The sequence below is a fragment of the Vespa mandarinia genome, chromosome 24 (assembly GCF_050613455.1).
Source record: "Vespa mandarinia isolate Hongniang chromosome 24, ASM5061345v1, whole genome shotgun sequence".
Classification (NCBI taxonomy): domain Eukaryota; kingdom Metazoa; phylum Arthropoda; class Insecta; order Hymenoptera; family Vespidae; genus Vespa; species Vespa mandarinia.
This window is the reverse complement of record NC_140833.1, coordinates 2,517,501-2,532,452: the sequence shown is the minus strand read 5'-3', so window position 1 is coordinate 2,532,452 and position 14,952 is coordinate 2,517,501. Positions and strand designations below refer to the sequence as shown.

The 14,952-nt window shown below is 27.0% G+C and overlaps 5 protein-coding genes across 10 annotated transcripts in view; 3 read left to right on the top strand and 2 right to left on the bottom strand.

Moving 5' to 3' along the window:
- Positions 1 to 56: 56 nt before the first annotated feature.
- Gle1 (Gle1 RNA export mediator) lies at positions 57 to 3,547 on the bottom strand. The gene is made up of 8 exons (XM_035868415.2): positions 3,233 to 3,547; positions 2,729 to 3,028; positions 2,128 to 2,577; positions 1,943 to 2,033; positions 1,440 to 1,853; positions 1,051 to 1,355; positions 580 to 958; positions 57 to 476 (listed from the first exon to the last, which is right to left on the bottom strand). The coding sequence occupies exons 1-8, from the start codon at positions 3,263 to 3,265 to the stop codon at positions 214 to 216; spliced, it is 2,235 nt and encodes a 744-aa protein (XP_035724308.2). The 5' UTR covers positions 3,266 to 3,547; the 3' UTR covers positions 57 to 213.
- A 900-nt stretch (positions 3,548 to 4,447) lies between these two features.
- Usp30 (ubiquitin specific protease 30) lies at positions 4,448 to 8,309 on the bottom strand. Of its 2 annotated transcripts, XM_035868356.2 has the most exons (6): positions 7,716 to 8,294; positions 7,412 to 7,570; positions 7,141 to 7,304; positions 6,641 to 7,048; positions 6,188 to 6,526; positions 4,448 to 6,126 (listed from the first exon to the last, which is right to left on the bottom strand). In XM_035868356.2, the coding sequence occupies exons 1-6, from the start codon at positions 7,816 to 7,818 to the stop codon at positions 5,872 to 5,874; spliced, it is 1,428 nt and encodes a 475-aa protein (XP_035724249.1). In that variant the 5' UTR covers positions 7,819 to 8,294; the 3' UTR covers positions 4,448 to 5,871. The 2 variants fall into 2 exon arrangements, with proteins under 2 accessions (XP_035724249.1, XP_035724250.1); XM_035868357.2 differs by lacking the exon at positions 7,412 to 7,570 and having other exon boundaries at positions 7,716 to 8,309.
- A 621-nt stretch (positions 8,310 to 8,930) lies between these two features.
- dx (deltex E3 ubiquitin ligase) lies at positions 8,931 to 11,389 on the top strand. Its single transcript, XM_035868443.2, has 6 exons — positions 8,931 to 9,405; positions 9,571 to 9,763; positions 9,824 to 10,090; positions 10,164 to 10,452; positions 10,532 to 10,850; positions 10,944 to 11,389. The coding sequence occupies exons 1-6, from the start codon at positions 9,236 to 9,238 to the stop codon at positions 11,263 to 11,265; spliced, it is 1,560 nt and encodes a 519-aa protein (XP_035724336.1). The 5' UTR covers positions 8,931 to 9,235; the 3' UTR covers positions 11,266 to 11,389.
- A 490-nt stretch (positions 11,390 to 11,879) lies between these two features.
- LOC118442624 (uncharacterized) lies at positions 11,880 to 14,275 on the top strand. Of its 2 annotated transcripts, none has more exons than XM_035868465.2 (6): positions 11,880 to 12,280; positions 12,783 to 12,975; positions 13,053 to 13,192; positions 13,257 to 13,419; positions 13,506 to 13,760; positions 13,847 to 14,275. In XM_035868465.2, the coding sequence occupies exons 1-6, from the start codon at positions 12,201 to 12,203 to the stop codon at positions 13,976 to 13,978; spliced, it is 963 nt and encodes a 320-aa protein (XP_035724358.1). In that variant the 5' UTR covers positions 11,880 to 12,200; the 3' UTR covers positions 13,979 to 14,275. The 2 variants fall into 2 exon arrangements, with proteins under 2 accessions (XP_035724358.1, XP_085519958.1); XM_085663832.1 differs by lacking the exon at positions 11,880 to 12,280 and adding an exon at positions 12,433 to 12,530.
- Positions 14,276 to 14,623: 348 nt separating this feature from the next.
- Positions 14,624 to 14,952, top strand: part of BuGZ (Bub3 interacting GLEBS and Zinc finger domain protein) — an 11,841-nt gene continuing 11,512 nt past the window's right edge. For 3 of the 4 annotated variants that reach the window (XR_014983541.1, XM_035869085.2, XM_035869086.2), the window contains exon 1: positions 14,625 to 14,814. Coding sequence is in view for 2 of the 4 variants with exons in the window: in XM_035869085.2 (XP_035724978.1) it covers positions 14,774 to 14,814 (41 nt within the window). In the remaining 2 variants the exon portion in view is untranslated. Of the gene's footprint in view, positions 14,815 to 14,952 lie in introns of all 4 variants that reach the window. The other variant, XR_004838512.2, reaches the window with a different exon arrangement.

Genomic DNA, 14,952 nt, shown 5'->3' with positions numbered 1-14,952 from the left:
ATCTGTTCATTTCTTATTTTCTTACTTTTGTTCTTTTCGTTCGTGTTTTCTTCTTTTTTTTTCTACTTCTTCCTTTTTTTTTTGTTTTTTCTTTTGTTATTTTTTTATTTATTTATTTATTTTATTTTATTTATTTTTTTTTTTCTTTTTAAATAGAAATTATGATACATACAATGCACAAGAATTACGCGAAACGAATTTATCTATCAAAAGTTACCAAAAGTTAGGAGCAAGATATCCATCTGGAGGTGGTATAGAACCCCTTGCCAATGTGTTTTTTAAGAATTCTTCTAAACGTACTAATGGTCCGTCACTAATACCATCCGTATTTTGTATACGAGGATAATATTCATTAGCTAATAACATTAACATCTTATGAAATTGTTTAGGATAAACATTCCAAAGTGAATTTCCTGCAACTTCTAATACATCCAAAATAAGAGTGGCACGAAGATCTGATGTGTTTGGTTGAGATTCTATAAGTATGGATAAATATATGATTAACATATTTGTGTTTTTGAAAATTAAAATTAATAATAATAGTAGTAATAGAAGAAAAAAAAAATTATGTAACTTTACCACTATTCAATACAGTTGCAAGCCATCTCCATGTATGTCGTAAACCATAAGGATGTTTCTTCGTAATTCCTTTTCTTTGAGATGTTACAGTTATAGAAATATACAATCTCATTAATCCAGACATTCTTTTCAAAAATTTATCTTGTTTTTCTACACTTCCATTTTCGAAATACTTATAACCCAATGACTTGAAATATTCTTCATTGGTTTGTCCTTCTCTTTTCGGCATAAATACAGGAACCGTAAAGGGACAAGTTTTGTGAAAATGTGCTAAAAGTAATTCACCAAAATCGCCGTGATCGTTCCAAAGAGCTACGATTATTGTAGCTATAGCAAATGCCATTTTTGGTTTGCTCGAAACAAGTGTCTCTCCTTGATTCTGTTGTTAAATAAAAATTTATTAAAAAAAAAAAAAAAAAAAAAAAAAAATAAACGAAAAATTAATTAGAAAGATCTATTAAAAATACGTACTACTATTTTTTTGGCTAAAACATCTTTACAAAATGCTGCTCCTTGCGGATGCTGTCCTACATTTGGAGATGATCTTCCAATAAGAAGATTGTGTAATCTTTCATATTTATCTTTAAGATGTTGTTCGTTAATAACAGAAATTGCGTTTACAGGAATATTTATTGCTTTTTGACACTCGAACCTAAATTTTTTTGTACTAGGCGATCGTGAAAATTCATTATAATTTTTGGCATAATTCTCCAAAATTTCTTGACTATGAATATATATTTGTAATGATTCTTTATCGACATATTTATATATATTATCTAAAAGAAGATAATGCATGTAAAATATTCTAATTTTTATAATATTAAATAATATTTCATTGATACATAAACTTTAATGCTTACTTTCTATTTCTTGTAATGGCACAGTTGACGTTGATGAAGTATCTTCAGAATTGGCTTGATGATTTGTGGATGTTTCTATTGTTTGAGCTGTTTCTTGAACATTTTCTGGTATTAGTTCTGGAACAGTTTCAAGAGTAGATTCTGGAACAGTTCCCGGGGCAATTTCTGGTACAGACTCTGGAACAGTCTCTGGAACAGTTTCTGGAACAGATTCTGGAACACTTCCTGGAACAATCTCTTGAGTTTTATCATTGTCCACGTTTTCGTTGACATTATCGTTATTGATTTGATCTGCAGTTGAAACGTCATAAATTTTTACAACTTCTTCTGACTTGGATGGTTCTTTCTGAATCAATTCTGTATTTTGTACATCTGCATTCGACACTGGAATTATCTTCTCAGCAGTTATCCTATCTGAAAGTACAAGTACATTGATATTTTTATTTGATTATTATAAATATCTTAGAATATAATTGTAATTGTTAATAATAAAAAGTACATACCTAATTCTACCTTTAACGAGGATAAAATTTCACCTATCTGTTGTACCGCTGTTTCTGCGCTATAAAGATCTGTAGGCGCCAAATCTCCTTTCTATTTTAAATTTAAATAGATATAGATAAGTAAAAGATAATAAAAATAAAAAATTATATCGCATATATATTTATAACAATTATATTACTAATACCTTAATTTTTTCATCCAAAGATTCAATTTGTCGATGGAGTTGTTTTAGAACTACCGAATGCATAATAAAAAAATTTGCTATAGCATTTTTGTCTTTAAAATTTTTTGAAAGAATTACAATGTCATAATATTTAACTTCAAATTCGTGCCTAAGAATTACTATCTTTTTTATCAATTCTTCCTTCTCTTTCAATTTTCTTCTACATTCCTCCATATCACGTTTCATCTTTTCATTTTGTTCTTGAGCTCTTTGAGCGTGTAACTGTTGCTCGTGTTTTCTCCTTATCTCTTCTTGTTCCGCGATACGTTCCTCCTCGGCTAATATATCGGCATATTTTTGTGCACTTTTGCGCTCTCTTTCTTGTGCCATATTCGAACGCGAAAGGGAAATATGTTTCTGTATAGCAGTTCCATTCTCTTCCATGTGTTGCCATTTACGCTGTACTTCTTTCTACAAAATATAATAATAATAATAATAATAATAATAATAATAATAATAATAATAATAATAATTAACATTATATCATTTGATTCCTTTTATATTATCTTATTAAAATAATAATACTATTCTATTGTATGTATTATTTATAAAAAAAATTTACCCTGACTTTCTCTCTTCTTTGTAACTCCTCTTCCAATAATATCTTTTTTATTGAAAATATAATACCACTCTGTGTTGAAATCTTATTGTTCCATTCATCCATAGTTTTCTGAGGTGTTTTGACATTGCAAGAATTTTGCTCATTTTCAATATTTTCCAATTTTTTTAAATCACTCTTGCTTGAATCTGAATTAGGACCAATCGTAATCCGATCGATTTCACCGGATATACGCGAAACTTTTCCTAAAGCAGATACTTTTAGACAAGCAAAGTCTGCACTTATATCACTCATATTTGGTTCCTACATATGTATATACATATATATTATTATTATTATTATTATTATTGTTATTACTTAATACAGAACGAATTTTAAATTATAAATATTAACTTATACAATGTATTTTTTTTTACCAATACATTGTACAATAAAAGATAAAATGAATAGAAAATGTTTGACTTAACCTATTTAAAGTAATGAATGATTTGATTTTTCTATATTTACCATATCTTCTTTATTACTATTAGAGAGTGGCATTCTTATATTTATATAATATTGTTCCAAATAAACTTTATAAATCTAAAGAATTTAATTATAATAATTTATAAATGGAATATACATATAAGTAAGTTTATGTACATTTCAATCACTCATACAATTCATACATCGTTACGAAAGATTTAAAAAATTGTTCACATTTTGTCATTGTGTAACCGATAAAACGGTTAATTCTTTTTTATATAAATATAACATAATGTTCAGATAGCTTATACCTTTAGTCAACTTTCTTGCATGACACACAACAAAAACACACTAATCCAATTACATGAAGTGTTTTGTTATATGTATGTATATTGGTAATGGAAATCAGCCAATCAAAATGAATCTTTCTGTTGACCAATCATAACGATGCTATTATATAATTGGTCGATACATATTTTTTACTTACGTTGTATTTTTAAATTTAACTTTCATACAAAAATTTTATATATATATATATGTATTTATTTTGTAAATTTTTAAACAATACTTAATTATTATATCCAGTCTGTTGTATATTGTTTCAGGACTTATTTTTATAAAAGATAAGGTAAAAGTCTTTCGCCAAAAATAAATATTATATAATTTTCATTTTCTATATTTTATTTTAATAGTGTATACGTTCTCTAAATGGGATTTCATCTCCTATATATATAAAGTTTTTATTATAATTAGAAACTACATTATTATTATATACTACCCTGCATAATCTGTATATTGTTATAATCACTAATATAATATATATGTATATATCAAAAAATTTAATACAAGTTTATATCTATAATGAAAAAATTTATACAATGAAAATAAGATAATTGAAAATACATTGAATTTCTAGTCATTGAATTTTAATAATTTACTAAAATTTGTTTGAACCTATATGTATTAGTAGTATTGTTTAGTAGTAGGTGAACATTTTTAAGTAATACAAATCAACCGCCAGTATATGATAAAATATTTAAGTAGTACAAGCGAATCACTCTTATGGAGTTGGATATTTAAATAGTACAGGTCAAAAATTACATGGCTAAAAAATCAATAGAATAACAATAAAAAAAGTACATAAATTATTTATTGAAAAAGATTAAAAAAGAAAAAAAAAATTGTATATCGCTCATAGTAATAATTATTTTTATTATTTTTTTTTTTATATTTACTTTTTCCTTTTTTTCCCCCACATTTTGCTTGTTCTTTTCTTTTCTTTTTTTTTCTTTTTTGTCTATGTCGATAACCAGCCAGTTGAAATAAGAAAACATATTTTACACGTATCTTTATAAAATTATATGAATTTCTCTTTACGATTATCAATAAAAATCAATATATGTTCTATAGTAAACTTAAAGTTCGTCTGTTATATTTGTGAAATTGTAATATTCTACTATTATATTTGCGAAATTAATTCTTTTTTTTTTTCGAACTGTAAAATAATCTTGACAATTTTTAATTAATACTGAAATCATTCAATATATATTCGAGACATCTTTTATATATATATATATATATATAAGTAATATATATATATAAGTTATATATATATATAAGTTCATATTTTATATATATATATAAATTCTGACTGTACATTAAAGTATTAATAATATATAAATTTCTAATAATATTTGCACAAATAAATAGATTGATTATATTAGAATTCTATGGACAAATGTATATAAAGTATATAAATTTGTGATTAAAATCAAGATTTTTTTGATCACCTGATGAAAAATAATAATTAATGAATATATACTTATATATTATACATTGTTTTTATAAAAATCAAAATATTAGTTCATTTTCATATTATCTATTGTATAAAGTATAATTTGCACAAGCTTATATAATCCATTCCCTGTTTGCATTTTTAATTCATAATTTCATAAAGTCGTTTTGAAAATTTATGTCTAAATCTTGCACTAAACAATGGATATTGTAAAATGTAGTATTCTTACTAATTGCAGAGGGCATAATTTTTTACATTATATGGTATTATACAAAATGTGCATTTATTTGGCACAATTTATTTTTAATAGTTACATTAATTAAGCCTTAGCATTGTATGTTTTACGACAATTGCACAGAAGGCATTATATTTTATGAATCATGCATCCGAATGTATATCTATTTTTTTTTCCCTCTATAATCTCTGTATTCATATTTTCTTGCTTTAAATACCATATTAAGACTGAACGCAATCTCTATTTATGAAAATTTCTAATTTTAGGAATGAAGCTTCAGATAAACTATAAATATTTGTTAATTATTATAGTCATTGTAATCTGTACTATTTCATAATGAAAATATACATTATGGACACATTACATAAACATTTATATTCCCTTTTATGGTTTATTTCAAATTAAATGTAAATACTTTGAGATCTATTAAAAAATGTCAAAAGATAATAAGTTGATTCTAATAAGAATTATGGCACAATGGTGATTCAACTTATACCTTTAAAAAATTAAAGGATTTCTTAACAATGATTTCATTCCTATGATTATACTGGACCCAAAAATGAATGAATTTACTAGAGGAATGATTATATGAAAATTCGAATAAGAATCACCATAAATTCATTAACAACCTCAGATTTAATTTGTTCCTAACTATGCATGCAATTCATGAATTCGTTCATAAAAAAGAAGATAAGGACTGGCACAAAGTACATCTGTTAAAGATGTATTTTCGACAGTTGAATCCGATGTATAAAGCCATCGATCAGGTCTAGTTCCCCGTCTATAACATACAAAATGACCAGCATCTACAGGTCCACGATGTTCTACAACAGCTTGAAGTTGATACTTGTGTTTACCATAGGTTGATCGTTGATTTGTAAGAAGCAACATTGCTTGTGCATCTCCCTAAAAAATATAAATTATATAATATTTATTATATTTATCGTTCATCTTCTTTCTTACTTACTTTTGCAAGTCTTTTCTTTGCTTCTATAAAAGTAAATGGATCTAATACTAATGTATCAGAAAAAACAACAGGATCATCTCTCTTAATTGGCATCCCAGATGAGCTCCATGTAGTTCTTGGTATATGTATACATAAGCATTTAGGCAATTTTCCAAGAGTAAGAGTTTTAACGGCATCACAACGAGATGCACAACCATCACATTCTACATCATGAACAATTTCACTGCTCACAAAACGTGAAAATAATTCAATAAGAGTATGTTGTTTCCATTGAAGAACTGAACCGAGAGCAGGTAATGGCAATGAAATACTTTCAAGTTTATCATAACGTACGGGGGACTAAAAGGTAAATGATAATTACAATATTGGTATCAATAAAAGTGATAAAATGAGATAAAATAAAATAGAATAAAAAGAAATATTAGAAAATATTTATATGTAATTCCTACCAACCTTCCAATTGCAATTAATACATTGTAATTGACTAGTTAATAATCCAGAAAATGGATGTACTTCATTCCATATAGGTGGCATATTAATTAAAGATACTTCACATAGATAATTCCATATCGGCTCATCATTTTCTGCGTCATATCTCTTATGCTGCGATAACATTTCTGAGGATCTATCCAGGATTTTACCAGGCTTATATTCTGAAGGTATATGAGATGATATAGAAGGTGTTGATATTGTCATATGATTGTTACAATTTGTATCAAATCCATGCATAGAATTAGGATTTCTTTCAGCGGATACTATATCATTGCATGATACACTTCGAAGACCTATTGGTTCTCCTGAACCCTTGAGATCTACCACAACTAAAGGATTTCTAGGTAATGCATCTGACAGACAACCTCGCTGTAAAAATGATATAATTTTATAATTGTTATTCTTTTGTATTTGATATATTATTCGTACAATATTTCATTATAAATAATTAATATCCATACTCTGTTAATGGGTTGAATTTCTGACTGTAATGCATTTAGAAGTATGTGAAATAATTCATGAGCATCTTGATAACCAGGAGCAAAGCTCCATTGCGAACCAAGGGTAGTTATTATTTCAATAGGTGTTACATCTCCATATAAGTCGTCAGTATGACCATTGATTTCTATCAAAGTACATTATCGTATATTTTAAACAATTCATATAAAATATACAATGAAATATTTATCAATGTATAATATTTATTGCAATATATTAAACATTACATCGTACTTTCAAAGACTGAAAGCAAAGCAGTGGTAAAATTGCACTTTTCGTTCTTCTCTCGTTGCCTTTGAAGCCATGTGATTAAAGTCGGACAAGCAGCTAATGCTTGTAACAAGGAATTTAAAAAGCAAGTATATCCTAGATTACTAATGCCAACCACTTTACCTACATAACATTTAATAAGTTATAAATATAAAAATAAATAAAATCTTATTAAAATGTCTTGATAAATAACGATAATGTTATTACATATATATACATACATATATATATATATATATATTGACCTTCACTTATAAAAGTAAATTACCTCTTCTTCTAGGTTTAGGAGATGGACCCCATAATACAAATGCTCCAACTGCTACAGCAAGTCCCATACCGGCAAACAAGGCAATTTTGTCGACATCCATCATCTTTAATTCACGGAAATACGCAATTTTTACAAATACTATACTTTCCTTTAATTTAATTTAGATGTTATAATTGCGTCTATCGACATCAAATTCGTTAGATTAATACACATATTCAAAAGAACTGTTTTCTTTTTATTTTTATTTTTATTTTTATTTTTATTTTTTTGTTTTCTTTTTTTTTTTCCCATTAACTTTACAACAATATAATGAATAAATCTCCTTCAAAATTTTCTGTTCTATTCACTCTCGGTTACTTTTTATTATGAATGTATTATGTGTCACGAGATGATAATTCTTTCTTCGAATGAATAAAACGTTCATATTATTTTCATCGTTCACATATTATTTCAAATATAATGATATTCTTCTGAAATTAAAACAAGCCGTTTGACCCTTTAAGATATTCGGCGTTAATAAGAACAAGTACGACGTGCAGTCCGATGGTGCTTATGCAATGATACCAACATTACCGATATATTTTAGTGAAACTTCACTAATATCAAGCATTTATAATTAAATTAACATAAATGTCGCGTTATTACTGCGAAATATTTATAAATATTATATATGAAATTCAAAACTTTTATTTATTTATTTTTTTTTTTTTTTTTTCTTAACACGAAACGACGAATTTAATGAAGATATTTATTTAAGAAAAATTCCGGTTATTCTTATAATACAAAAACAAAAAACAAAAAAAACAAAAAAACAAAAAACAAAAAAAAAAGTAATAGGACATTGCAACTGAATCTCAATAGATTTAATTATTATTATATTCGAGTAATTTTGATTCGAAGAAATTTGTTTATCGATTTCGACAGTGCTATCACGTGACCAAATCATATGATCTCCAAATGGCGCGAATTTTCGATTACTTCGTTTTTCGTTCGCGTGATCGTTAGAATTGTATGAAATATGAAGCTTAAAAATTGTTCGTACGTGTGTACTCTTTTTTTATTATTTTTAATAAACATAATAAAAATAGTATAATACTTGGTATACGTATATTTCGATTAGTTTCACGTACACATATGTCAGCCATTTTTCTTCTCAGATGGCGTTGAAACCGCATTCTAGTTTTTATGTAAGTAGAACCACACTGACCGTTTTGTGGTTTTATGTTCGATTGGTTTGCAAACGGGATGAACGTCTAATTTTTTTTCTTTTTAACATTTTTTTTTTAACGTCGACATTAAGAAGTCGTAAAATGTTTCTGAGACGTTTATCGGATTAAAATATTTGTGGTGATTTTCTTTTTTTTTTTTTTTACAATAAATTTTTATCTTTTAAAGAAAATATTCCATAAGTACTGCGAGTAATATCGTCGTAAAGTGGTCGTGGGAAACTTGAAAATGTTCCCACGTTACTATTGCAATAGTGTGCGTAACGTGTGCGTGTGAAATTCCTAAATGTAAAGATGAACGGTCACGGGCAAGAACACGGTCATGCAGTAGTAGTTTGGGAATGGGAAAATCGTCATGGACGATGGAGACCATATAGCCCAGCAGTGTCTCAACACCTTGAAAGAGCTCATTGTAAAAAACTTACAAGGGTCTTCCTAAACGATGCCGATCCTAATTTGGAAAGGTTTCATTCATTTTACAATTTGTTTTTTTTTCATTAAAAAAAAAAAATATATGTATATATATATATATATATATTAACTCAAATATGTAACATTTTAAATCAGATATTTGTTCTCTCATTGTCAATCGTTAGCAACATACTTTATCTGTTTCTAACTTATAACAGGTATTATATCAATTTGAAGACCAAGATGCAATGTAGTGATGATGGAGATGAGACGCATAATGTAAGAAGAAAATTTTATCATCCTGTATCGCCAGCAGGGAAAGGTGCCAAATGGGAATGGGCTGGGGATACTGATGATTGGCATACTTATGATATGGAAGTACAGTGTCTTATCGAAGAAGCCTGGGCACGTGTAAGCATAAGCTAGATTAATATGAGGTAGGATAGTTGTATATATCATTTTGAATTTTAGGGTGACAAGACTATTGATGTTTCTAAGACTTATTTAGGTTTTCCATATATCATCAATTTTTGTAATCTTACTCAAGTTCGTTGTTGTACCGGATATGTAAGACCTATTCGTCGTGTTCAACAAGCTCCTTATCCATTGGTTAAAGTTGCCCTAGAAGAATTACAAATTGCTACTGGAAAAAAAGGTGCTTCTGTGACTGTTAAAAGTTCAAGTAAAATGATCCATAAGAAAACATCTAATAGTAGCAGCAAAAAGAACAATAAAAAAGTAAGTTTATACATTTTATCATTATATTCATTTTAATCTTTCAATTTTATACATTTAATTCTATATCTTACAGAGCAAAAGTGGAGATACAGGCCCTTCGAATATTGCAAGAGTTATATTAAATAATTTTAACATATTTAGTAACAAGCATAACATTGACAATAATGATTCCATTACAACTGTTGAAACTCCTGATAAAACAAAAACATGGGACAGCGTTTTGGATGTAGATTCCAGTAGTACAAAGAGCGGTCGTAGACCTAGCGTTGATACTGTATCAACATATTTGAGCCATGAAAATCCTGTGGATTTGCTAGATAGCAGTATGGGAAGCGATGATGCATTCAAAGAATCTAATTTTGGTATGTTATGATTCACTGAATGAATTAATTAATTCTTTAATAATTTATGATTAATAATAAATAATGATTTTTATTTTAGGTGTAGATACAACAACGGATGTAATATCTCAGTATGTAAAAGTAGTTGAAAGTGATGATTCTGATTCATGTCCTGTATGTTTAGGCAGTCCTGAACCTCTGACAGTAGAATTAACTCGTTGCAAACATAGATTACATTTAGCATGTTTAAATGCAATGCTCAGTTGTCAACAACCACCTATGTACATACAATGTCCAGTGTGTAGATTAATATATGGAGAAAAAAGGGGTAATCAACCACCAGGTACTATGAACTGGACAAGGATACCAAGATCTTTACCTGGTTTCCCAAAAACTAATACAATACAAATAACATACGAGTAAGTTAAAAATAAAAGATTTTTAATTTCTTCTGTATTTTATAAAACAAGAATCAATTGTGTACATATTAATTTTTCTATATCATACATTAGCATTCCATCTGGAGTTCAAGGATCAGAACATCCAAATCCTGGCCAAGCATATTATGCCGTTGGTTTTCCAAGAGTTTGTTATTTACCAGATAATAATTTAGGTCGTAGAGTATTAAGACTGTTACAAATTGCATTTGAACGAAGACTGATATTCACAATTGGACGATCTATTACTACCGGGCGTGAAGATGTAATAACATGGAATGAGATTCATCATAAGACTGAATTAGGTCCATCTACGTCTGGTCATGGTTATCCTGACACAAGTTACCTCGAAAGAACTCTAGCAGAGTTGGCAGCTCAAGGTGTAACAGATGGATAATATATATTAAAGTTACATTATAGAACGTGTATTCAAAACGAGCAGATCTGAATGAAATTATGTTACATGAAAAATATTTTTATACAAAGTCTTGGAGCCAAAATTTACAAAAAAAAAAAAAAAAAAAAAAAAAAAAGAAAAAAAGAAAAAAAAAAAGAAAAAAAAATTGCGGTTTCTAATATATAAACATTATTATAATAATTTTAAATTATTCCGAGCCAAGCAAGGAAATGTTAAATTTTATTTCTCGTCAAGTGAAATTATTTAAGATATATAATTATATATTTATAAAATATTATTTTATATATTTCTTTTTGTTTTTTGTTTATATAATTGGCAAATATTTTATAAGCAGGAGAAAAGATCTGGTCGAAAAAAGTCTAACTTTATATAATATTGTTGAATATAATTTTATTTATAGGTTTTTCATTGTAACACATGTATATTGCTTTGAATTATTAATGTTATTTGAAGTTTATATGTACCTTCAAAAAAAAAAAAGATAAAGAAATATATATATATATACGCACATATATATATATATATACATATATATATAAACATATTCATTTACATGAATTTTATAGGTTTGTAAGTATTTAATTTTTTATTCTATTGTGTGGGAAATTTTTGTATTCCTTTTAGATAGATGGCGCGACTTTCAAGATAATTAAAATGGCTGAAAATTGATTTTTCTCTACAACGTGAATTCTTAGAAAATATTTTATTTATTACGTGCAAAAATATTTTGAAGAGTTCATTTATATAATAGCGAGAAAAAAAAGAAGTAAATATTCTCCAAGAAATTTCTAAAGTGGTTTAATTTTTTATTCAACGTATATACACAGAAATGCAGAACGCATAATCGTATCGTTTCGCATCGTTACAATTGAAGTAGTTCCGATGTTCTTTTTAGAACAAAAATTCGCGCCCAAATGAGTGCTAAGGGGCAGCATAAGTGTGTTCTCTGTGATTCAAAATTAGATTCCAAAGAAGGATTACAGGAACATTTTAGGTATTCATGTCAAATTTTATATTTCTCATTATAAATAAAATCAACGGATCTTGACTGTCCATGAAATTATAGAACGAATTTATTTCCGTTATTTTTATAAACAATTTAAGAAAGAAATTATTGCTCATATGTCTGTTATAAGAAATATTTTATATTATTTCTTTTTATTTTTATCACTACAATAAACTATGTTACCGATTGAGTATTACTCTCATTGTGTTCTTCAATCATAGTTTTGTTTTGATTTGAGGTTATTATATACATGACATATTTACATCATTATTTATATATTTTTAAGATTAAACGATAATTTTGAAAAAAAAAAAATAAAAAAAGAAAAAGTATAATATGAGCTGGAGTTTTATCAAATATAAATGGTGTATGTGGTTTATAAAAAAAAAAAAAAAAAAAAAAAAAAAATTAGAAATGATATTCTAACAGAAAAAGTTGGAAAGTTATATAGATGTTCAAAGATATATATATATATATAATTTGCTTTTAGAAAACATGCAAATAAAGAAATAGATACTCGTGGACGTCCTGTTAGAAATAATAAAAATGGAGATACCAAGTGTGATATGTGCGGACAATCATTTGACAGCGTAACTGCAACGATCAGACATAGGTTTAAAGTCCATTCAAATTCACCAACAAAATTCTATTGTCACTATTGTGGCATGCAATTTCCATTAAAAGTAACAAATAAATATATTCTGTCTTTTTTGACTCTTCTAAAGTTCTAATCAAATATAAGAATATTATTTTATGTTAGACTCATAGAGATAATCATCAGGCATCGCATGATTCCATCGAAAGAGAAAATAAAGATGAGCATAAAAAGTGTGAGGATTGCGACGTGATATTTTATAATAAAAAAGCTTTGGACTATCATTATCGTTCCATACATAAAAGGTAAATTATTATTGTTTTAAGTGTTAATAAATATATAAAAAATATATATTTTTTTATTATATAGGATGGTGCATTTATTTCAACCAATTGCTACACCACCACCAAGCAATAAAATTAAAGTCAATTCGATGAACGATGCTTTGAGTGTTTATTATTGTCATTTGTGTGGCGTAGAATATGTTATAAAATTTAATTTACAACAACATTTGGAACGAGCTCATACTCAAGTAAATAACATGATATATAAAATTAAAAGGGTATAATAAAAATCTTATGGTACAATGATTTAAATCTAATGTTTGTTCAATGATAGGAAGAAAGAGAGGCAGTACCAGAAGATCTCATCAAATGTACAGTTTGTGCTGCATTATTTTGTAGTAAAAAAGCATATGATGTTCACAATAGTTATCATCAACCGAATGATTTATATGTAACATCGGAAGAACAGAGATTACAGACTGTTACAAAAATTGATCAAGATTTTGATATTAGAAGAGTTGAAGCAGTAGCTAATAGATATGTTCCCAAAACTAATATATCAAAGAGGCCAGCAAAACATTGGGCGAAGGTAATCACAAATGAATCTGTTTTATATTACTTAATACACGCTATGTCAATTTATATAATAAAAAAAATTTTAATTAAATATTCTAGCAAGAAAAAATACAAAGGCTAAACAAATCTAAAAGAGAAGAATATTTATCATCCCATAATGATCTCGCCGGTGCTAATGATTCAAGCGATTCTGAAAGTGATCTACCATTAAAACAAAGACTTTCTAGCTAACAGAGGTCTTCCTCTACTTTTAAAGTCCCTTTATTATTTAGAAATATTTGCAAATATTGAATTTTTATTAACAATCATTGCAGTCCACCATTTATATTATATTTATGTAGGTATAACTTTATTCTCGTTAATTTCTATAATTGAAAATTTCTTGTGTATGTAAATACATGTGTAGATAATAATCATTATCATAATATAATACGTCATATTTTATTTATATTAATATATAACATATTAAAATCGTACTTTTCGATAATAGCGTCCATATTGTAAATAATAACGAATGTTTTAACCATATTGATCGCTCTTTCACTCATTTTTTAATATTATGCACAAAGTCACATATTTGTATCTTTATAAATTGTTGTATATATATATATATACATATATATATATATATATCGTTAAGTTCTAAGAATGTGAATTGAATAAAATTTAAATGACAAATAACATTATGGTTATGGAGAAGAATTTTTTGTTAACAAGAATTATTTAATTCGTCATTATCGTCATTGTTACGTTATTCTCAAAATTAATTGATTAAAAATCATATATATATATATAAAAAAAAAAAAAGGAAGCGATATATAAAACGAAGCTTACGAAGACTTTTATTTTCATTGATTGGTTACACTGACTTCCGCTGTATACGGAAAAGATGCTGGCGCCATTTTCTGTTATCGGTTTTTACGCGTGTGTATTGCTGGTGTGCGGATCGAGTTCTTACCACGTAGTTGCCTAGCGTATTTAACATATTTGTGCTTCTTTTAAGTTTTTGATTAGAAAAAATAGAATATGGGACGTAAAAAGAAGAAGCAGTCGAGACCATGGTGTTGGTATCCTTTATGAAATAAATTTTCATCGAGAAGTATTTTACGTAATTATATTTTTGGATCGCGTTGGTATATCTGTGACTATTAGACGAAATAAAGATACTGATTATATATTTATATTAAATTTTTTTCAAATTGTCA

Coding starts and splice junctions, on each gene's coding strand:
- Usp30 (XM_035868356.2), bottom strand. CDS start 7,818: ATGATGGATGTCGACAAAATTGCCTTGTTTGCCGGTATGGGACTTGCT. Junction 7,049..7,140: donor AAATTCAACCCATTAACAGA/GTATGGATATTA, acceptor TCATTTTTACAG/CGAGGTTGTCTGTCAGATGC. Junction 6,127..6,187: donor CAAAGAAAAGACTTGCAAAA/GTAAGTAAGAAA, acceptor TATATTTTTTAG/GGAGATGCACAAGCAATGTT.
- Gle1 (XM_035868415.2), bottom strand. CDS start 3,265: ATGCCACTCTCTAATAGTAATAAAGAAGATATG. Junction 3,029..3,232: donor ATAGTAATAAAGAAGATATG/GTAAATATAGAA, acceptor ATACATATGTAG/GAACCAAATATGAGTGATAT. Junction 477..579: donor TGCAACTGTATTGAATAGTG/GTAAAGTTACAT, acceptor CCATACTTATAG/AATCTCAACCAAACACATCA.
- dx (XM_035868443.2), top strand. CDS start 9,236: ATGAACGGTCACGGGCAAGAACACGGTCATGCAGTAGTAGTTTGGGAA. Junction 9,764..9,823: donor TCGAAGAAGCCTGGGCACGT/GTAAGCATAAGC, acceptor TTTGAATTTTAG/GGTGACAAGACTATTGATGT. Junction 10,851..10,943: donor ACAATACAAATAACATACGA/GTAAGTTAAAAA, acceptor ATCATACATTAG/CATTCCATCTGGAGTTCAAG.
- LOC118442624 (XM_035868465.2), top strand. CDS start 12,201: ATGAGTGCTAAGGGGCAGCATAAGTGTGTTCTCTGTGATTCAAAATTA. Junction 12,281..12,782: donor GGATTACAGGAACATTTTAG/GTATTCATGTCA, acceptor ATTTGCTTTTAG/AAAACATGCAAATAAAGAAA. Junction 13,761..13,846: donor CAGCAAAACATTGGGCGAAG/GTAATCACAAAT, acceptor TAAATATTCTAG/CAAGAAAAAATACAAAGGCT.